The sequence below is a fragment of the Pezoporus wallicus genome, unplaced genomic scaffold (genome assembly GCF_028554395.1).
Source record: "Pezoporus wallicus isolate ANWC-B61680 ecotype Strahan unplaced genomic scaffold, APGP_CSIRO_Pwel_v1 contig_3858, whole genome shotgun sequence".
NCBI lineage: Eukaryota > Metazoa > Chordata > Aves > Psittaciformes > Psittacidae > Pezoporus > Pezoporus wallicus.
Genome location: NW_026638754.1, coordinates 1,777,583 through 1,800,017, shown reverse-complemented (window position 1 = coordinate 1,800,017; position 22,435 = coordinate 1,777,583). Strand labels below are relative to the sequence as shown.

General features: G+C 40.6%; 1 protein-coding gene across 4 annotated transcripts in view; it reads right to left on the bottom strand.

Moving 5' to 3' along the window:
* Window positions 1–9,467: 9,467 nt before the first annotated feature.
* MET (MET proto-oncogene, receptor tyrosine kinase) overlaps window positions 9,468–22,435 on the bottom strand; it is a 73,151-nt gene continuing 60,183 nt past the window's right edge. For 2 of the 4 annotated variants that reach the window (XM_057412153.1, XM_057412155.1), the window contains 6 exons: window positions 20,251–20,331; window positions 19,452–19,633; window positions 17,918–18,027; window positions 15,515–15,680; window positions 14,473–14,609; window positions 12,007–14,351 (listed from right to left, as the gene is read on the bottom strand). In XM_057412153.1, coding sequence (XP_057268136.1) covers window positions 14,141–14,351; window positions 14,473–14,609; window positions 15,515–15,680; window positions 17,918–18,027; window positions 19,452–19,633; window positions 20,251–20,331 — 887 coding nt within the window. In that variant the 3' untranslated portion in view covers window positions 12,007–14,140. Of the gene's footprint in view, window positions 10,005–12,006; window positions 14,352–14,472; window positions 14,610–15,514; window positions 15,681–17,917; window positions 18,028–19,451; window positions 19,634–20,206; window positions 20,332–22,435 lie in introns of those variants that run through there. The other 2 variants (XM_057412154.1, XM_057412156.1) reach the window with 2 other exon arrangements.

Below are 22,435 nucleotides of genomic sequence, written 5' to 3'. Positions count from 1 at the left end.
TCCTCCCACAGTGCTAGATATTGTTTTCTGGCTGTTTCTCTGTAACACTTGTTGGTTGGACCTGTTTCTGATAGTTTTTAGCTTTTCATTGCTATTTACTTGTTTCTGAGTTTGGCCTTACATTCCTTTTAGTCACCATCTTTTCTTTGGTCTGAGTCACATCAGGTTGCTGCTGTCACCATTGCTCCCTGCCTTGTGTGCTGGACTTCTGCAAGAAGAAAGAGAAAACCTAGGAAAGGAATGGGAAAAGGGGAGGGTGGGGAGGAAGGGAAGAATGTCTCATGTCATGTTTTTTCCATACAGCATATTACCCTTCACAGTTTCCGTGCAATTCAGCCTGCTCTTGTCATGGGCTATATTTCAGGGAAGGATTTTTCAAATGGAATGTTAATAAACCTTCCATCTAGTTGTGAAAGTCTGTTGCAGACCTCTATAGTTGACAAATTTGGGGTTTGCTGTGTGTACAGTGTAGGACCTGGTGGAGTTACTTGCTGGTGACCAGCCCTACAAATAGCCAAGGCTGAAAGGGATGGTGATGAGGACCTGCTTCTGCCCATTGCGTGGGGTGGAGAGGAGCAGACTAAAACAGGCCAGGTCTGTGTCAGCCCAAGGGTTTTATGTTTTAACATTTACAGGAATTTCTGTTAGCCAGGCAAAACAGAACAAAAGGGAAACCAAAACAGATAGTGAAGTGGTTTCAGTGGGTGTCAAGAATACTAGTTCCCTGATGCCAAGGAAGAATGTGGTAAAGAAGGCATAGAGGAATTTCAGTTTTGACTAAGCTGCAAAATATGAAGGATACGTGCTTGACTACTGTGCACACACATCTGTGTGCCCAGTGTCATCTGGGACGTGCTTGATGCTTTTTCATATGGATTAAAGACTAGTGATACCAGGCTATGGGTGCTGAAAAGCCTGTGAAATATGAGTCCTTGGGGTGGAAAGGAATCTGAGGCAATTGGCATAGAGATTATAATCTTTTTTTTTTCCTGCTGCAGGATATAAAGCCTTTATTTTGGGCTCCCTTTTGTAGTTAAGAGCTGACAATGAATGTACATTAATCTAATGTAGAGAGCCAAGGATGATGCTATATGCGGTGGGAGGACTCTACAGGGTTTTGGGAAAAGGAAGCCAAGTCAGCATTCATTGTTCCTGAAAGGGAACATTTAATAATAGGGACATTAAAGCAGCCAGAGAGAAGCTAAAATTGGGTGGCAACAAAATGGGAGAGCAATTCTGTGAACTTGTGACTTCTGCGAGGGCTCCTCACTTGAGTTGGATCCTGGCTCTTCTAGGGAAGAGGGTTTAGGAGCAAGCCCTGCATGCTTTGTTAGTGACATATGGGCAAAGAAAAGTTAATGGCTTACAGTTTTCCAATAAAAATTATCAGTTCCCATTAGCAAGGGGTGTATTTACCAGGTCTTAAAGCAGATACTAACTAAAAAAAGTTAAAATGGCACTGTCCTTTTTTGCTTTCTATTTTTGCTCAGTGGTGTGTGTACATATCCATCTAATAAAAGGCCATAAAAGATATCCAGAGATTCTTATCTAATTTATTTTAGTACATGTTATAAGATGCCATTTAAAGACAACAGAGATGTTACAGTGTGTCTGTTTTGAAACAGAACAGTTTAGAAACCCAAGAATTACTGTCAATGCGCAGTAGTTAAATCTACTAATCAAGTAGGTTTATCTGTATAGTTTTATTAATTATACAAATGTAAATAGGATTTAAGACTTTCTTTATGCCTTGGGACTTCAGGCATATTGAGTGTGATAGTAATTTATCAGTCCTTTTTTGTTACTTAACAACTGAAATAAAGAATGATGTTGACTGTGCGTTCTGGTCTTTGAACACAGCGATGCACTAGATGGCACTGTTGGTTTTAGTTTTACTGCTGTCTTCCAGGGAACTTGTCTTAATTAGCTTCCTTTTGAAAACAAACATGCTGTTTCAACAGAGGGTCAGTGTCAGTGTACATTGTTCTGGGCTGCTGCTTTTATGTTTATAGTCATGTAATCAATATGTTGGAAGGGTAATTTATTTTTAACTTCAAGCCAATTGTAGATCAAATGCCAGTAGTTACTGGGTGGAGACAGTTTAATTTCTTTTGAAGCAATGATACTGATTAGCTGTAAAGGGTTTGCACTGAGTTGCTAGAGATCCAGAAGACCTTCTGCTTTGAAATACCGGTGTTAACTTTAAAGTAACATTATTACTGTGATACAGATTAATGAGTTGTGGCATAATTCTGATAAAGTTCCTCTCATGTACTTTCTATATTTTGTCTTGTCAATTCCTGTTTCAAAGCAGCTTTATTTACTTTGACTATTCTGTTCCTATCAAAGGAATGGTACAAAGTCAACATTAAATTGATCAAACTTGCTTTCTGCTTTTTATCCCTTTTCTCTCATTATCTGTCTTCAGGGACTCTTGAGGGCCCACTGCTAGCAATGAGATGTGACCCTCTGTGCAGCAGCACATAGGATACTGTAAGGAGCTGGGGAATTTTGAAATCTCTCCAACCCGTGCTTGTGGGGCACACTGGTGTCCTGGCCTCCCTTCCCTTTCCTGTACTGTCTAGGGCAGCTCTGTCCATCTCTCAGTTTCCTTACTTGGAGATACTTGCTAGCTCAATACTTGCAGTGCTTTCAGCCCATCCCCCTGACACTTCCATGTCCTCTGAGCTGACCTGTCTTGATCCTATTTTCATCCGTTCTCTCTCATCTTCTTCCTTGCCTCTGTTCTTCAACATTAAAACAAATGAGAATCTCAACACTCAGTTCTCCATCCCTGTCTTATGACTTTAACATCATCTTCCTGCTCCTTTTCTACAATGAATAAATGGGCCGTTTTCATGGATTGACATTGATCACTTCTCCAGGTGTCTGGATTCTTTCTGATCTAGTGTCTGTGATTTCTATTACATTAAAATTTCACTACAAGCTTGGCTATCCATTCTTGGGCAAGTCTTAGAACCTCTTTGTTGTCCTCATCTTCCTTGATCTCTTGGCCAACTTTTGATACTTTGATCATTTAATTGGATGCCATGCCAAGTAAAGCCATGAGCACTGTTTTAATCTAAAATTAAACTTTTGTTTAGTCTAACTTTAAAAAATAAGGTTAATTTAAAAATAAAAAATATTTTCCTTTCTCTGAAAAAAACCAGCCTGCCTCTTGTATTTTTGGGCTTAAACTATTAATTGAATTCAGTCTGGACTGAACAACAATTTCTGTCCTTTTGAGTCGTACTTTCTGTAAATCTTATCCATTAATAGGACTGTGTTACTGAGCTGTGCTGCAAATGTCTCTGATTTCTGCTGGAACCAAGAATAGCCCTCAATATGGATAGGCACAGCCATCAGCTATTGAGACTTGTCAGTTTTTTAACCTTTGCAGGAAGACAAAACATCATAAGTAGGATAATGATCAGCAGAGGTTAGGGTCCACGCCGATACATTTTCTGTCAGAAATTAATATTGTGACTAATAAAGGCAAGACTGCAGTTACTGCAGCAGACTGCTCTGTAGACTGTAGTCTACAGTTGTTTGTAAGATATTAGATTAAGATCATGAAATTTATTCTAGTTTTGAGACAAACTAGAGATGGATATTTGCAGCATACAAGAGGATTGAAAACCCAATTATCATAACCACAAGAACTGAAAAGAAAAATCCATGCTGTCTTTCTGTCTGTTGGTTCTGCAGGATGCATTTTTTCGAGTGATCTCAGTCATGGTGCTTCAGAACAGTACTTTAATCAAAACTGACCGTTCTGGGAGGTGATGGCATGGCAGGCTAACTATACTGATGTATTTACAGTAGAGGGAGCTGATGTTCAGTGAGTGCATACATGCGATCTTACTGCTGTCCTAGTCTTTGTACAGTATGAGCCATCAGAGTGTGTGTGTAAGCGCTGCTGAAGAAATAATCATCCTCTCTCACCAGAGTGAGGGGGTACCTCTGCATCCCTCACCCACTGGCTGCAGGCATGGTGGAGCTCTCTGGCAGTACAAGTTGCCTCAGAGAGAACTTGCTAGGAAGAGGCACCTCCTGGGGCCCCCGGGCATTTTTCCATGCATCAGGTTTGACATGAGGGACAGATTGGCAGTAGCACTAGTATTACATCGCAAACACAGAGCTTCTGGACACCTCCTCCCTTACCTACCAAAGTCTGATGTTTCCATCTTTCCAAATATTATAACTTCCTATTACATTACAATGTCTCTTTTGTGCTCTTAGCTTTGCTCTGCTCCCTAGGTTTGGCCTGGTTTCTGCCTGACCCATCTAATGAGTAAGTGCTCAGAAATTCTTTCATTTATAGCACTCTTTAGAAACCAGAGGTTTCTAGTTCTCTGGCACTGCCTAGCTGGATTATGCAAGTTATTCAAAGTTAATTGATCTATTCTAGTTAAAATAGAGAGGAAGTAAGTGTGAAACGAGAATACATATGCATGCACAAAAATATGTAGAGTTATCGTTCTTTTAGTGTATTTAATTGGGTAATTCAGACTGAGGGATTGAAGGACTGGGGTTCCAACTAACCTGAGTCCTGCTCCTGGCTTTGCTGTAGCACTTTGAGTGAAAGCTGTTGGAACAAGTCCAGAGGAGGGCCACGAGGATGATCAGTGGACTGGAGCACCTCCCGTATGAAGATAGGCTGAGAAAGTTGGGGCTGTTCAGCCTGGAGAAGAGAAGGCTGTGTGGAGACCTCATAGCAGCCTTCCAGTATCTGAAGGGGGCCTATAGGGATGCTGGGGAGGGACTCTTCATTAGGGACTGTAGTGATAGGACAAGGGGTAACTGGTTAAAACTTAAACAGGGGAAGTTTAGATCGGATATAAGGAAGAAATTCTTTCCTGTTAGGGTGGTGAGGCACTGGAATGGGTTGCCCAGGGAGGTTGTGAATGCTCCATCCTTGGCGGTGTTCAAGGCCAGGTTGGACGAAGCCTTGTGTGAGGTGTCCCTGCCCATGGCAGGGGGCTGGAACTGGATGATCTTAAGGTCCTTTCCAACCCTAACTATTCTATGACTCTATGAAAGCTGTCCTCCTGGTGAGGCAGCTTTCCTGACCACAATGTTTCAGCTAAGGTAATCACAAAAGAATTAATTAGGGAAGGGACGTTGTCCTGAGACAAATGTAGGATATGCACTTAAAAAATAGAGGAGTCAGAGAATTTCAGACCCAGCTAACTTGTATAACCAGAAAGATCCTCAAGCAAGTTAATTTGCCTTGTTAGCACCTAGACCCATAGGTCTCAATTACATGTTTGTGGATGAAACCTCTAAGCACATCATGTGCCAGGTGTAGTGCTTTGCTTTTCCAGACTACTTGGATTGTATCACTGGTGGCTTTCTTTAGCCATGAGCGACAGAGCTGCTGACCTAATAATTCCATAAACTAGCACATTTTGAGAGTACCAAGTCCATCCTTGGCACCACCCTTAAGAAATTTGGGTAGACAGGGAAGAAACAGCAAGAAGAAAGTTAAGAAGTTTAGAAAATAAAAGCTAGAATATGTTTAAGGGTCAAAACCCAGCACCTTTTTAGCTTAGATAAAATGAGATTAAGGTGGGACACCTTTGCTTAAAATCTGTCTATAAATAACATGGCAATGATTTGTTCAATATGGGGCCAGTGCTGGGGCAAAAAGAAAGGGGGTGAGGCTTATGATGCAGCAAAGAAGATTTAGAAAACAAATCCAGGAGAACTTTAACACTGCACAAATAACGAAGCCCTGAAATATTCCTGGCTTTTACAGGTGGTTTTTTGTTTCGTTTGTTTTTAATAAAATATTAGTCAAGTCGTTGCCAAGGTGGCTTGGGTGCATTCACTCTGTCTTAGTGACATGGGGTGGACCAAATGATCTTCTGATATTTCTTCCAGTCCTAAATTTCTGTGCAAGTGCCTTGAAATTTATTTGTGAAATATCTCTCTCCAAACTGGGTACCACTCTTCTTTATACTTCTTCTTAGTGTAGTTACAAAGGAAAACTCTTATCTCCAAAATTGGTTCTTTCTGCTCATTCTCTGGTTAGCTTTCCTCCTTTGGTCTTGGCATTACCATAGCAGGCTGGATTTGTCGCTGGCTGTTTAAACAGAGGAGTGTTTGGTTGGAAGCATCAAGAAAGAAAACAAAGAGGCTTTTACGATGACACTTCTATTAGGGAATTCTCCCAGTGTTTCAGTATTACCCAATCACACTAATTTGGGTACTTATTTCCTTAACCAGTCCTCCTCAGAGTGATTGATTTTTGAGCTGTATGCTGTAGTCCCTGTTACTGGATAATACCTTCATGTTGGACAATGTACTGACGTCATCTCAACTGATCACAGAGGTAGGATGGATTTGCCTCTCTTTCAGCAGCCTTTATCAGTTTTCTCTTGGCTTGAAGTATAAAATATCTTTAGCTGAGTAACATTCCTCATATATTCTAAGTATATCTTGCCTCTCTGGGAAGATGTTTGTATATGCAATCTGTATCTAAAGAAAACCCACTCCACAACATAAGCATCTGAAGTTGTGGATACCTTTCATGTAAATGAAAGGTACAACACTGGCATTGCAAAATGGCGATAAGGCAAAGCAGCCACCCTCCTCATTCAGAGCCTGTCTATCTGACTGACAGCTCAGTGGTACTCTACTACTAAATAGAAGTTCCCTTGCAACTGTGCAAGTCTGTCACTTTATGCTTGGATGTTTGGAACATGCAATACATCTGGGAAGTGAAAAAACACTGAGAAGCATTTCAGATCTCGGGGGAGCTGAACACTTCAAACAGATGGCTTCTTTCCAGAGAGAGCTCTTCCAGCTTTCAGAAATGCTCCTCATAAATTTTGACCTAGCTGTTAGGGGTACTATATAACTACATAAGGGGGTGGGGAGGAGTGGTATTAAACTGGTAGAAAATAGTGTTGGGTACCTTGAGCAGTACAATCCTTTGATCTCACTGCAGTCTGTAATTTCCTGATTGTGGCTGAATGTATGAACGATGGACAAGGTTTCTATAGTCTTATTCAGGTGGTAAAGAAAGTTTGGTTTTGGTTTTGTTTTTTAGTTTTCACTGAAATGAGACCTTCTTAGTTTGAATACAGGTTAAAAATTCCAGAATGTTGCTCCTGTGTGTTGTACTTTATGAATGAGCCTGTTTTATAATATCTGCTTGGCAGAGCAGTGCATAAGTACAGTATGAAAAATGTGATCTACACCAAGCATTTCATTAAGGAAGGACATTTGTTATTGGCTTTCAGTACGGGCCGTTAACCTTCATGGACACCAATTTCCCTGCAATGAAGTTACTGTTTTAACACCATTCAAGGGTTTATGCAGTAAAATACAGGACTACATAAATTTTAATGTGGTTGTGGTAAGTACTGGAAGAGGGTGCAGGGGAAAAAATGCCATGTTGATAATGATTTGTTTGGTGCAGCAATAACAATTTGTTTATATTGAACATCACAATCCAAACATTATCTTCCTATTGAATATTGTCTGCAGAAAATAATATTGGGTAGATAATTGGACACAGATCTCCATATCGTGATGCTTTCTGGTAGAATGAAGACAGTGGAGACAAGAAAAAGGGCAAAGTATTTGGTAAATCAGTTCTGGTGAATGGAAGAACCCTCAAGTATTGCTGAGAGCTGTAGTTTATGCCAAGTAACCCAAAATAGTTTTCCCTGGGCTCACCCCCTACCAACTCAGTTTTGAGAAGAAACGAAACCTATTTCAAGATGCTCAGAATGGCTAATAGAAGAGAATTCCCTTCATTTATCCAAATAAGCTGGCCGATTCACTCTCCTAGACATATATTATAGCCTTAAACATATTTTAAAATAACTTACTTTGTATTTATGTGGTGGTGTTAAGAATATCCTGCTGCTATAAGTTCATATCAAGACATGTAGCAAATATATTTTATCACTGTAGTTGCAGATGTACAAGTATTTTTCCAGGATATTTTCAAGTAAATTTAATATTCACAAAACAAAGGAGAAATAGTCCTGACCTAGGTGCCCTTTATTTACCTGCTCTTTCTATAGCAGCCCAGGTTATACTTGTCCATGAGGTGAGTTTGTTTTTATCACTTCAGTGACATGATTCAACTCTCATGGGGACTGTGGGCCTGACAAACTTCTACCCCCCTCCCACATGATTCAGAGCTGCTGTTCAAGAGTTCTGCGGATAGCTGCGAGGATTTGGTACTTGGAGGCATACAGAGGACATGAGCAAAGCTGGAGCATTGACTGCTATTGAACTGTTGACGTCTGAGGAAAATACTTTGATTGCTGTTCTGGCTCTTGTGACCAGGAGGCAGGTATAGACCACGGGCATGGCCAGTAACTTTACAGACAAGCTAACTTCAATAGATACGCTTCCAGTAACTGACAATGAATGAAGAAGATATGCAGATAATTACATTTCTCTACAGAATGCAAAAGTTACACGGTGAGAGGCTTTTTGACTTCTGAAGATGGTTGTGCTTCCTGTAGCTGTAACCTCTTCTAAGAAAGAGCTATTCTAAGAAAACCGTTAGCATATAATTGGAGTTGGCTGTGACTCACTCCTTGCTATGTCCCACTTGCTGAGCAGGGTATGTGTGTTGTCACATCATTGCATGTGTTTGCATGAAATCTGCACCATGACCTCAGCAGGCTGCTGCCTCTCTTAAACTGCCTTTACTTTTTTCTGAGCTGCACAAAAGATAGGGAATATACCACTGTTGTCTGAAGGCCTTTTTGCCTTCCTAATTAAAGCTCGATCTGTATTTTTAGTGTTGGTGTTCAGTTTTGTCGCGCTTGCGAAGCATGCCAACTGCCCCAGTGAGCTCCAACCTCACAGCAGCTGAGGTGTCCATGTTTGGTCATGCACCCCAGAGTTTTTGGCAATAACACTTTTCACATCCTAAAGGAGGATATTCAGCTGTCATTTGTACCAGAGACGGGATCAACATGCGCTTGGCAATTAGAACTCTGGCAAGTGTTAATATGGAGTGTTTGCAGAAATGCACAGGGCCTCAGAGGCCAGAACAAGGATGAATTCCGTGCTGAATTGTTGTGATGAATGAGAAGACGTTCATCAGATACTAATGAAACTCCTAGTGGCACTAGGCTGTGGCAAAGCGCTTACTACTGAAAGAGAATGGCGCATGGAAACCAGATTAAATAAATCACTCTTCTTTGGTGTCTTACCTTGGATTGTGCAAACAGAATCTTATCAAGCCTGATTTACAGTTTCTGGCTATATTCACTTGAATCCCTAACCACAGCTATGCTCCTTTGACCTCAGGAGCCTCATAAGGATGCAGACCAGAGAGTCAGTGTGCTGCTAGAGGCTTTTCTGTGTCAACTCCAGAGCTGGGAAGGAAGAGGTGAGGTGACAGCAGTGAGAAATCTCCTCTTTCCTGTAACCCCCAATAGACTAACAACTGAAAAACCAAAGTCCAGCAGGGTCCGCATGTCAGTCTCCTGGTTAAGCGTGATTCATCTGGACTGCACCTGATTGCTTTTTAGCCAGGAGGTTCTCCAAGGACTGACTCTGGCAGGGATTTACCCTCAGCTGAGGGTCCTTCCCTGGGCAGGGTATATTGTGAGGAGGCTGCCAGCTCTGGGAAGGAAAGCACCAAAGTTAATAAAACACCAGCCAGGGAAGCAGTGTTCCCTGCAAACCAGAAACCTTTTCTCTCTGTCCCCCAGGAGGTCGTGGAGTGGCCACAAGTGCTTGACTGTAATCAGAAAAAGTCTTTTGGCATCCTCACTGGAAATGATTACACCTAGAGCGTTAGCAGGTGGATTGGGATTTCAACAGGCAAATTCAGGTTTAATGTCAGTTCCAGTTCCAGGGTGAGAGACTGATCTCCTCTGGGCTGGTGTAGTCAGTTGCTCTGAATCCTCCCTGCTGCCTGTGAGATCACAATTTCTTGTAAATGTTTTTAGTAATTGGTCTGGCAAAATCCTTAGATTTCCTGTGTCTTTCTTCGATGCTCGGAATACTCAGTTCATGACCTGTTTGTTAAAAATAATGGAAATCGGAATTTCTCAGTGGATATTTTGTTTAGCAAGTAAAAATCCATTAGCATTTGTATTTCATTTGTCTGCTATGACCTCCTGTGATACATTGCTATGGCTGGATTGCAGAAATGAAATTTCTGAAGGGAGAGTTTTATATTTAGGTTTAAAATTGTTTTGATGCCCTTTTGCAGTTGCTCACTTGTACTGCTTCTGCCACCGTAACAAGAATTGCAAGTACCTTTCCTCTTCATCTATTCACGTAGTGCATGTAGGTCCATTCTTCGTAATTGAATTTGACACCAGAGACAGAAAATTACAATATACAAAGCCTTAGCAACCCAATGGTAGCGTGTACCATTTCCCTTGATTTTAGAAAAATTTAATATTGTTGGGGGTATTAAAAATCTTCCTTAGTATATGCAAATTCTTGAAAATGGATAATGATGCACTAAAAAGTTTGTGTCTAATCGACAGGAAAATTTCTGTGGGGTGAGAATATCCTGCCCTATTTTTTTAACCTCTTGGCTTTTGTGTAGGGTATCTATTATGCAACATTTTGAGCACGGGCTATGTTCTCTGTTAATATTCATGTGGGGAGAAGGCTGCCAATGGAAGTCAGCTGAAGATCTGCTGCAACGTGTACCTGGTATAAACAAAGCTTCTAGGATGAAAAACTGGGCATGGGAAGCTTGTGATTCTGTTGACCCTTTCAAAAATGCAATATATAGCATCCCTTGGAAATCATGAGGAGTAATCAAAGGAATGTGTTACAAATCTGGTATTTCAGTTCAGACCATCATTTGCTGGTTTAGACTGAAGACCTGGTATTAACAGAGAACTGTGATAAAACCTTTTGAGCTTTTTTACTGACTTTCAGCAAAATCCTAAAAATGTAATCAGAAAATAAATTGGATGTAAGTAATTAGAATAAAAACCTCAAACTTTTTAGCTGGCTTGGGCTTGTGATACAACAAAAGAATGTTTGCACCCTTAGCTGCTATTTTCAATGCCTTTTTCCCCTGAAGTACACTGAGTTGAAACTTAGCATATACATTTTAAGAAGCAAATGTGTCTGGAGAAAATGTGGTTTGATATTGGTTTGCTTGGTATTTTAAATTACAAGGTCATATAAATGCTGGTTTTAATCAGCTGAGACTGTGTTAAAATATTTCTGAGTGAGTCAATTATAAAATGTACCCCTGAGGTAAGCTGCTGGAGGGATGTGCTTGTAGCATCGTCTGTTTAAGGGTGGCATATGAGAGAGTGTGTTGTAGTGTTTGTGGGGTATCCACTCAAAATACACTTCAGGGAAGTGAACTTGTGGATTTGGTGGGAGGCATCTAATGCAGCTCGGAGGAAATGTGTGGCAGAAGAGCAGGGCTGGTTCCTGTTCCTTGGAAGAAACAAGACCCCTGGGGGCTACCATGCCTTCTCTCTTCAGGTGTCACAGGAACAAAGCATCTTGCAGAGATTAAACACGTTACAGATGACTATGAGGGGTATTTGGTTCAGGTGCTTGAACTTTCCTGTGGGTGATTACTGGTTATGGACTCAGATGCTAACAATTTAGTTAGCAAGTGCTAGCAAGTGCTAACATCCTTGGTGGGCCATGCAGGTACTCTTTACAATGTCTTAATTTTGAGCTCCAGATGTCATCCCTCAACTCCAGGATGAGTTTTGAAGATGAAGAATTTTAAGGCTTTGCATGGGTGCAGCCCATGGTTAAGCAAGAGACTTTCTATTCAGACTATGCCATAGTTGTTCACAACAAATATTCTGCACCCTCCTCTTATCTGTTAATGGATAGGAGGTTGACGAAGCACGTGTTGGATTTATTGGTATGCTCTTTAGATTATGTTTCTGAGTTGTTTCCTCTCTCATACACAGTTCTACAGGTCATTCTTCCCATGTCAGTCAGAAAAAGCATATGGACTTTTATCAGCTTAGCAGACAAATGTGGGCAGTAATTACAGCACTCGAAGCGTAAAGTATTCCAATTTTAATAACATATTTATTAGGTCATAACAACAACTATAAACGTAAGTACCATTCAGCTCTTTGCAGATATATGAACTTACTAACATCAAATCTTTACCAGAATCACATATTCTTACAGGTGTCCCAGACACAACATTAACTTTATAAATAGTAAAAATGTCCCCTATTTCACATTGCATCGTTCCTCAAGCATGTATGTACAAGTTTGGAGTATTTTCCCCAAATCTATGTGTCATAAACTTCCTTAGCTGTTTTAACAACCATAGAGATGATTTTTTTTTGCCTGCAGCAAAGCCTTTTCTCCTTGAGCAACCTACAATTAGTATTGCTCTCAGCAGATACGAAAGTTCGTTTCTGAAACGAAAGTCGTGATGAAACACAATACAATATTATCTGCTCATAGTTTGCTTACACACTCTGCCCTCATTATAAATCCTTCAGTTGTAACACTGTCTCCCACTAGCAATGTATCTCCCTTATATCACTTCTGTATCTGCACTGCCTCTCTCTGAAGAGCTTAACATGGTTGGCTCACAGCAACAGAGACATTATACTTAGGGTGGAGTGTGTTTGCAGTCAGTTCTTTTCCTTTTCAATATTTACACAGTAATCTTTTCTTAAGGTTGCTACAATTTATGAATCATGTATGTTGACATACATTTTCTGAAATGTTCACAGTGCAGTATTTTGTGGCCTAACCAAACTTTGTAAATGTCATTAAAAATAAACTTTTTTTTTTTAAATATAAAAATAGAATACTTTATGTGTTTACACCAACAAACCCAGTTCTATCCTATACTCAACAAGCTATACAGTAGTATGCACAGAATTCCACAGGAACAGAAATGACATGTGATGCTTGCCCTAGAGCTATAGTACTCTTTCCTAATGGATGAAAGTTGTATTTACTATCTCTTATCAAAGTTCTTTCTCTGGTCATAATTTAGAAATGAACGCAGGTATCCTAATTCACTGGGTTGTGTGATCCAAGGAGAGGCTGGGGGGGCTCTGTTTCTTCTTTTGGTCTGTATTCTCAGCTCGTTTGGGCTGGCACAAAGAAGTTATCAGCATTCCTGCTACGGCAGTGTTTTCTGAAGTCAGGGCTGGCTGCAACGCCTCCACTCTTTACTCACCGCTGGCAGCAGCTCCACCCAAGGGTAGGTGGCAGAGCTTCAGCTGCTGCCATCTGACTCACCCAACAGCAGCTCCGTAAGGTCGCCAGCCTGCCCGTCTCCTCTTCCTCGCTGGAGTAATGCAGCCTGTATTACTGCATCCCAGGGATTAGCCTGGCACTGAATATGGATGGCTTCAAGTTTTTATTCTCAGAGAGTAGATAATTCTGTATTGCAAGGAATGGAGGCTTTGCATTTTTCAGTGAGAGATCTGTCAATATAGGCTGTTTGATTCAAAACAGTGGCTGAATGCTGGAATGAAGTTGACACTGGAATGCTTTAAGCTAGATGATTTTCCCTTCATTTTATGTACCGTCTAACTACTGCAGAGGTCTGGCAAGGCTGGCATACTTATTTTACTGCACACCATTTTCTGATACTGATTTCTGTTGGACATTAACCATGAGATTGGCTCTCCTGGTTGCCTGTGTTCTAAGAAACCTTGTTGATATAGTGCAAAAATCCAAAATTTGGACTGTGCGGGAGGAAAATACATTTTAAACTCTTGCAACTCTCATTGTTTGTCTTAGCCTTTTGTGTGAAAACCATTTCTGCACTGCTCTTTATCCTAAAGTACATGCACAGTAACAGTCCTTCCACCCGCACTGATTGGTATTCTACTTTCTCCTTCATGGCATTAATGATAATCTTTGTTCTTGGGTCTGAGCACACATTAATGAGAGCCAGTGGGAACTAACTCTGGATAGTAGCACACAATGCTTCCATTTGGTAAATTGATGAAGTTGTCCAAATACTTGGAAACTACCGTGATGGTTTACAGAATCCCATAGCCTTAAACAATCTGATATCACGTTCTTGTACTAGTGCAACTTGGGCAACAACATAAACATGTGCAACAGTGTTCTCACAAAGACCGGGCAGTAAAAACAAGTGGACAAAATGTTTTGCTTTTTGTTCATATAACTAAGAAGGGATTTTCCTCTATTTCAGACCTACCCGTCATGTGTCAACATCCATATCTGTGTTGTCTTGTGATGATAGAAGAGAAGGGTAGGGCGCAACGCACTTCACGTTGACATAAGTAGCATTGACATGAACATAGTGTTCCCCAATAAAAGTGGAGAAGATTGTTGATATTTTTGAAACAAGTTCAGAAAATGCTGGACGCATCTCAGGTTTGGGATGCCAGCACTTCAGCATGACTTCATACCTGTCATTCAAATAAAAGAAATGTTTAATTATGTAATCATGTAAAACGAAGAAAACCCTTTTTCCTCCCCCAGTCTCGCTTACTGCAACATCAGAATCAGCTTTGCAGACTGTTTACTTACAGTGGGTCGGGGCAGTATTCAGGTTGCAGCAGCCTTCTTCCTTGTAGTAAGTAAACAGTTATATCAAAAGAATTTACATCAGGATAAGGTGGTGCCCCTCTTGTCATAAGTTCCCATAACAACACACCAAAGGACCACTAAGAAAACAAAGAAATAAATAGTAAGTTGTAGGGTTGGAGGGCTTTACATTCCACTTTTAGAAGATGGTTTGACAGATTTAAACATTCAAATGCATGGATTTTCCCTTTGAAAAGTTATTTCACTGCATTCATCTTTCTTTTAAGTGGCCTAATAAATGCTGTGGAGACTTGAGGAGCCACTTAAAGTAGAGCCAGAGAAACTCAGCTAAGTAAATGAAAGAAAATAAAAGCCTATAGGCCAGCTACTTAGCTGGTATAAATTGGCAGACCTCATTTGAGGTTAATGGAGCTCTGCCAATTTACATGAGCTGATGATCTGACTAACCCTGTGTAAATACATACTGAAGAGAATATACGTGGTGAAAATTCTATGCATCACAGGCTAATTTGGATCTGGATTGAAAGGAGAGCTGAAATACAGAGTGATCCAGCCAACTAATGACTTCATCTTATAATTTTTTCTTCATAAATGGCCAGATAATACTTGAGATTGCTGTAGGCAGTAAGTAAGCATTTATAAAGTAAATAAAGTCTTTTTGAGAACTATTAAATTTCACGAATCTCAAAGTTAACCTGTTCTGTCAAGCTTTCCAGAGCCCCTCCTATAGCAGGGTTCAGCTCCAACTTAGCTTCTTGGCATGTCCTTAATTTCCCCTGGAGTGGAATTAAACTCTTGATTCTTTCCTGAGCCATAACAGATAATCAGGTCAACAACTTGTTGCTTTGTGATTGGTGCAAATACCCTTTTGGGATGTGGAAAAAGTTTCTTATTCTTATGTGAACTAAAGTTATATTCATATATACATTTTGGTTTGGAGTTAGTCCATTCATTAAATACTAGAGAGATGCCTCAGGCCATGTAAGAGAAATTAATAGGTGATACAAATATGTTTGTACTTTACCACATCTGACTTTGTTGTGAACTTCTGAGTTTGTAAACTTTCTAAAGCCATCCATTTCACTGGCAGTTTAGCACCTGTTTTATTGTGCACACTGTAGTATTCTTTATCATAGACATCTCGAGCAAGACCAAAATCAGCAACCTTGACAGTGAATTTTTCATCCAACCTAGAGAAATGACAAAAAGTATTATCTGCAACTGAGCAGGCAAGATTTACAGTGGTGGTGGATTATAATGACTTGCATTTTTGAGACAGTGACTTTGGAGCTATTAACTAATGTAACAGTGAAACAAAAAGTGCAGTGAAGTATATTTGACACCCATTTAACACAGTGAATGAACTCAGGAAATTACGGATATTGCTTTGATAATATAATTTGAATTACAGTTCTTTTAAAACAATTACTTTGTATAAAATTTTTTTTTGCTAATAGCCTATACATCCTGATTGAGTCTACATCATTTCTTCCTCTGCTGTTTTTATCTTCTGTATCCTTAGAAACCTCTTATCCTTATCTCCAAGACAAGGCACCACCCATCCTATTTACTCCCAGTTTTGATAAGGAAGGACCCATCGTTACCTCCATGACTCCCCATATATGATAATGTAGTTGTGTAACTAAGGATGTGTTTGGTGCCTGTACTGGGAAAGAATGGTGCATAAGGAAAGTTCTGCTGGGGTTACAGCTCAGCCATACCAGAAGATCTCTGTAGCTCTGCTCCTCCTAAGCTTTGTGTCTGTCCTCGTAAGTGTTATCATTGTCAGAAAACAGTCATAGCATGGGTCTTGGCATGCTTAGGCCTATCCTTCATTATAGTTGAAGATCTAGCCACAGCATACACCCGCACTGGGGCTTTTATACAGAATCACACATTCACAGGGTGATGTTGGAAGGGACCTCTGAAGATCATCTAGTTCACCACCATCTCCCTTGCTTAAAGCATGTATTTATACACATGGGTAAGATCACCCTGAGTCTTCTTCAGGCTAAACAATCCCGTCTCTCTCAGCCTCTACATGGCATTTCTTGAACTTATGAGGTTTCTGCCTGGACAACTCTCTGATCTGCTGAAGTCCCTCTGAATGGCACGCAACCATCTCCTGTATTTACTGACATAATAACCAAACCAGTACCAATGAAGGGAGTAGAAGGGAACTTTGATGGGTCAACAGGGGACAGTAAATGCCACAGCAGCTTCCTGCACCTCTTCCAAGATAGTGGAATAGAGTTATGAGTCCACAGGGATTGCATCTGCATCCTGGCTTCCTTTCTGATGGATATCACTACTGTGGCCACTGGGGAATATGGGTCTTCAGCCCCGCACCTTCTGCTCCCATGGCAGCAGCTCTCCAGGCTCTGAAGTGCTGAGCCATTCACAAGTACAAAAGCAGCGGTTCAGTTGGCCATGTGAAACATCCTGACAGCTGTTCCCTCCTCACCCAAGGAAGAGACAGTAGGCTAGAGGGAATGTCCTGTTGCCACTCTTTGGACTTTGATCAGATGAACCAGGACTTTATTATCCAGTAACACAATTCTTTTCTTCTTAGGAAACCTGAAAATCATGTTCCTTGTGGCTTTTTTCCTCCCTTAAAAAAACAGCAGCTGTAAGGAAACATTCTTTTTCAGAGGCTGTTCAGCTGCACGAGTGTGCACCCTTTGAAAAAAGAGTAAGAAATCTGATGTCACAGGTAAATAACCTTTCTGCAGATAGTTCCAGATTATGATGGGCTAAAAATAAACTAATGTTTAATCCTGTACCTCATTAATTCACAGCATAGGTATGAATTAGCATAATAGTATCAGCGCCTCCTGTATCAGTTAGTCTGTGTGTGAACTGAACTGTCTGGCTACCCAGACACTAGTAAGATTCTTTGCATGCTCTGATTTTTTAATGTTAATTTGTGTGTGTAGTTGAGCTGAAGGAGGCCCATACTTATGTAATGAAAGACTGTTGTCAAGAGGTCTCACTGGTGTTTTCTTTGTGTTCCTGGTTTTCTCACAAAGTTCCTGTGTTCCTCTCCCTCCTTCTAGGTGTGGCAGCAGAGACATGCTGCTTCTGAAGAGGCTGGGTGGAAGCACAGCAAGTTGAGACAACCACAGTTTAACTTCCCTTAGGAGATGCCTTTTAAACTCTCTCACCAATGATTTTGAGAGGCTACACTTTCACCTCAGCTTTTCTTATTTCCCACACTCGAAAAAAGCTTATGTGTAAGAAGCCAGCCCTGAGCAAGCTGAGTAGCTCATCAGTATGCAAGACAAACATCAGTATAATTACAGAAAAATGAAAAAAACACCCTGTTTTGACTAAAAAAGCAGAATCCTGAAAACTTTCATTTATCTCATCTCACTGTCTTACACAGAAGAGTGTGATAATGTGGCTGGAATTGGATGTTTATACTTACATACAGTTTCTTGCTGCCAAGTCTCTATGGACAAACTTCTTGCTTGCAAGGTATTTCATCCCTTTTGCGACCTGAAGGCCAAATCCAATTAAATCTTTTACTGTTGGGTTCTGTAAAACACAAACATTTGTGATATAACGAATGCAGAAACCCAAGGAGCAGACTGTTTTTTTGCTGTGACTCTCAGGTTTTGACACACCTATCTTGCCACCAGAATGATCAAGACAGGTTGGCGCTTGTAGGAAATTGGTGTAAATTTAGGTCAAATTCTCACCTCCAGTGAGGAAACAAATTTAAGAAACCAAAGAGCCTGACAGGCTCCCGAAGCGTGGAGTTTGTAGCATAAGCAGCATGACCTGAGCTAGGAAGTGGAACAGTATGCTGAAACCTCAGCATCACAGCTGATACACAAAACTCACATTTGTGAACTTGTAGTAATAGCGTGTGACTCAGTAGAAGGTGCTAACTATGAACATGGCACTCATCAACCTGAAATGACCAAATAAGGAGAGAGTCCTATTTGGTGGAAAATAAGTGCAAGCTGTCATCAGCATAACACGATGGAAAAGGTAAATGAGACCTTAGCAGCTACCAGAGGAAGATTTTCCACTAAGATTGGTAACTCTTTCTGCTGGTCTGTAAGAGACCTTACTAAAAATGTTAAGTATCAAAAGAAGTATAAACAAAAACCTCTAATTCTTGTATCCAGCAGCATGAATTGTTTTGTAATAGTAAGGTCCCACAGACTTTTGTGTTGTTGCATTGCTCCATATAATTTTCTTCTCTGTAACAATCTGGTTCAACTGTGGTCATTATTATATGTATTTCAGAAAGGATCATGGCACTATTGGCTGAAAAGGGACCTGGTGCTTGTAGAATGCTTTCTATTGTCCTAGCACTGTGAAACGAGTGAAATATTACAGCATAAAGTGGGCTTACACTATCTGAGGCACGACCTGTGGTCTCATACTTGAGAGAAAGCATTGAGGCACGTTTGGGAAATCTGCAGTCCTTCAGTGGAAGCAGGGAAAACCTCTGACAATACAGTATTTGTGCAACAATTGTTGGTTTTCTTTAAGATAAAAAGAAAAAATATTGATAAGAGCAGGACTGTGGCACTAGCTGGACATGGAGATCCCTCACCTAGGAGCTGGAAGAGCAGATGGTGACGACTGGCACAGCTGTGCTGAAGTCAACAGAGATACTCCAGTTTAAACCAGCAGATGGTTGGGCCCCTTGACTTAGATTTCATAAACACATTTGTTTATTAAGGGGCTTATGGATGGGAAATGAGAAATAGTTATTGCTGATAATTTCTGGGAAACATTCTAGAGAGGAATTTGAGGGGGAAGGGAAGGAGTGGCAGCGCCGTGGTCAGGCTTGGTGCCAACCTAAGCAAGTGCCAAAGGTTAAGGTGTAGTAACAGCAGCAAGTTATGGACGTAATGTAATTATCAGAGCTTATAACCTGTGGTGCTGGAGCAGGGCATGGCTAGGCTCGCATTACCATTTGGTAGACCTCACCACGTACTTACATGAGTCTCATTCCTAATAAAGTTTCGAAGATCTCCATGTTTCATGTATGGAAGAACAACCAAGGGGGATCCTTCATTGGGCAAACAGATGCCCAGAAGAGAGAGAACGTTGGGATGAGTGAAATCTTTCATTATTATTCCTTCTTTCAGAAACTGAGCTACTTCTTCCAGGTCTGTTATCCCTGAGAAATCCAGTAATAAAATGAGTTAATTAAAAGAAACCCAAACAAACTACATTTCATTTCTGTACAGCATGTCATTGCACAACAAAGTGATAATAAGAAGCTAAAAACATGCTCCCCACTGCCGGCATTACAGTGAGGTTATGTACATTGGTTTTCTTACAGTGACCAAATACAGTTTGTTGGAGATTTTAATTCCGTTTCTCCTTTTCTTATTATGAATTATTTAGAATTGAATAACAACACTTGAGCAAAGCCTTTAATAAACGTTGTTATAGTATTTTCCTGGTTTTCCAGCAGCTTCGCCCACTCTTTAGCAATTTAACTTCCAAAACCATATCTTCAGTAGTCAGTAGAATAAAAAATGACACTGCCTTTCCCTCATTTTCCTGTGTCCTTTTCTTTGTAGAGGAAATATATGGGCATTTTGTTTGATGTACAAATATATATCAATGCCTTGTGGTAAGCTGAGGATACTGAAATTGCTTCGGAGATAAATCTGATCCAGCTGCAACTAATAATCTTTATTTGTGAAAGTACAGTTCACTGTAATAATTAGTTCACTCTGGTTACCTTTGGAATTATGATAATGTCTCACTATTAAACATGCAACTCACTGTTCAATGACTTCACAGCACAATGAATTTTTCTGCCATCGTTATCCAGCAATGTCCCATGGTACACACACCCAAAATGTCCTGTGTAAAAAATGAGCAAGATTTAATAAGTAAAATTAGCTTTCTGGTATTTTCCACTGGGTAGCAATTATGCTTTAAGAAGGTGATCAGACTGTTTCTGTCCATTTCCCAACACTTGTAATGTACACTTCATAACTAACACATAAAACTACCATTACATAAAACCATCATTACATAAAATGAAAACTCTATTTGCAGCATAATTGGCATTTCTTAACCTAGACACAGAGTATAAATACTGACAAGGCTGGCACCACAATTGCTTCATGTTCTTGTAAGGACTATGCGTACAAAAACCATGCCAGCCCATTCCCACCGTACTCTCCTGTAAGATACATGTCAAAGGAGGGCACTGGAAGGCAGAAGCAAGCAGTTAGGAGCTGACCTGACCACTGGATTGGTGGTTCCCGGTGGTCTGTAAGCCCATGCTATGTGGTGCACTGGACTGTACAGCCTTGATGCATCATCAGTAGAAAGCTGCATAAAAACGGTCACTGTGGGCTTACAGTCTCTCAGGCCTTACTGTTTCATGGAACACGCTGAGTGCTAAACATGGTGTGCTGGCCATGCACAGGTTGGGAGTTGCTCTCCTGATCACAGTCTGACCACATCACTAGGCAGCAGTCTTTGGTCTCTGCTATGGTGTAGTTCTGACTGTAAAATGTCACTAAAAAATGATGAGCTAAAAAAACTTTATGACCTAAAAAAACCTGTCTTCTTTCTCACAGTCTAAGCAGTGAAATAAACTGCCAGGGACACAGAAATCCTTCCTGATCCTGTGCTTTCCTGCCAAGCAAATGGGGCAGTCTAAAGACACCTGCTATGGGGATACCTGCTATGAGAAGTCAGGTGGACCTCTCTGGGAAACAGAGAACTTTGACATCCAGGCATGTGCATTAATTTACCCAAATCAAATAATGGTGGCTTTCCTTCAGAGATGTACTATTTACAGGATACTTTAAAAATATTTAACATATTTTAAAAATATTAATATTTGCAGTTAGAAAGCAAAATAGGTTTTAGTCAAGTGTGAGTTCTGCAGAGAACAAGATTATCTGATTAATTCTACTAGTTTCCAGTCATAAGTGCTGGTCAGAGCTCAGCTGGCTTTGATTTTGGCTTGGGATAAAATTAATAAAAAGTTTGTTTTATAAAAGCAACTAAAATCTCATCACACCACAGACTGTTTGGAGCCTGGGCACAAATCCTACAGCTTGGATTGGGTGTGTCTAAAATATATTTGGGTTTAGCCCGTTTCTAGTTATGGAGGAGAATTAAAAATGGTTAATAATATTGGTGTCATTCCTGATATTTTTCAGCACTTAAAAAAAGGGAAATTGCTTGGACTTTTCTAAAACAAGAAAGAAAAGAAAAAGGCCCACCCTTACTTTGGGGATGATGAAGTGTAATACATGGAAGGGAAACACACAGGCTGTTTAATTTGTGGCTATTTTCCTGCAGAAAAGGCGTTAGCAATATAATTTATAGCCAATGTTTTATCAGTATTCTGATACTTAACAAGAGATCCCTCATGCATGACCTGCAGAAGTACTGAAAATCCAGTTTCTATTTGGCTTGCTAATAGGTACTTGATAGCACAGAGTTTAACAAATGTTCCTAACAGAAATACTGGCTTGGGCTATGAAAGAAGGAGGGAACCTGGTTACAGAGAGGGATAGGAACGATGGGAGAAACTCAGGAAAATAAAAGACTCACTATATCAGGGACAAAACTAAGGGGAAGTGAATCAGGAGCTATGCATCACTGCAGCTGGGACAAGAGAGAAATGAGGGGGAATGGAGAGCCTCTGGTGAGAGGAAACAAACAGCAAATTCCTCAGAGCTGGGGGAAACCTGTGGAGGGAAAAGCCTATATCACCTGGCCCATGGGGACCTTTAGTGGTTGCACCAGTGCCTGCAGTTTTCTGTGTTGTGTCCTGCAGCTCTCAGGCTCTGAGTTTAAGACACTGGTGCCCCTGCCTCAGCATCCCTTGCTGCTTAGGTGTGTGCTTAGGCTTGTGCAATATTCTGCAGCACCCTCACTCCTGCAACTGCAGCCTCAGGGATCAGAAGTCCTGGCTGAGCTTTTCCTTAGCCCTGAAAGG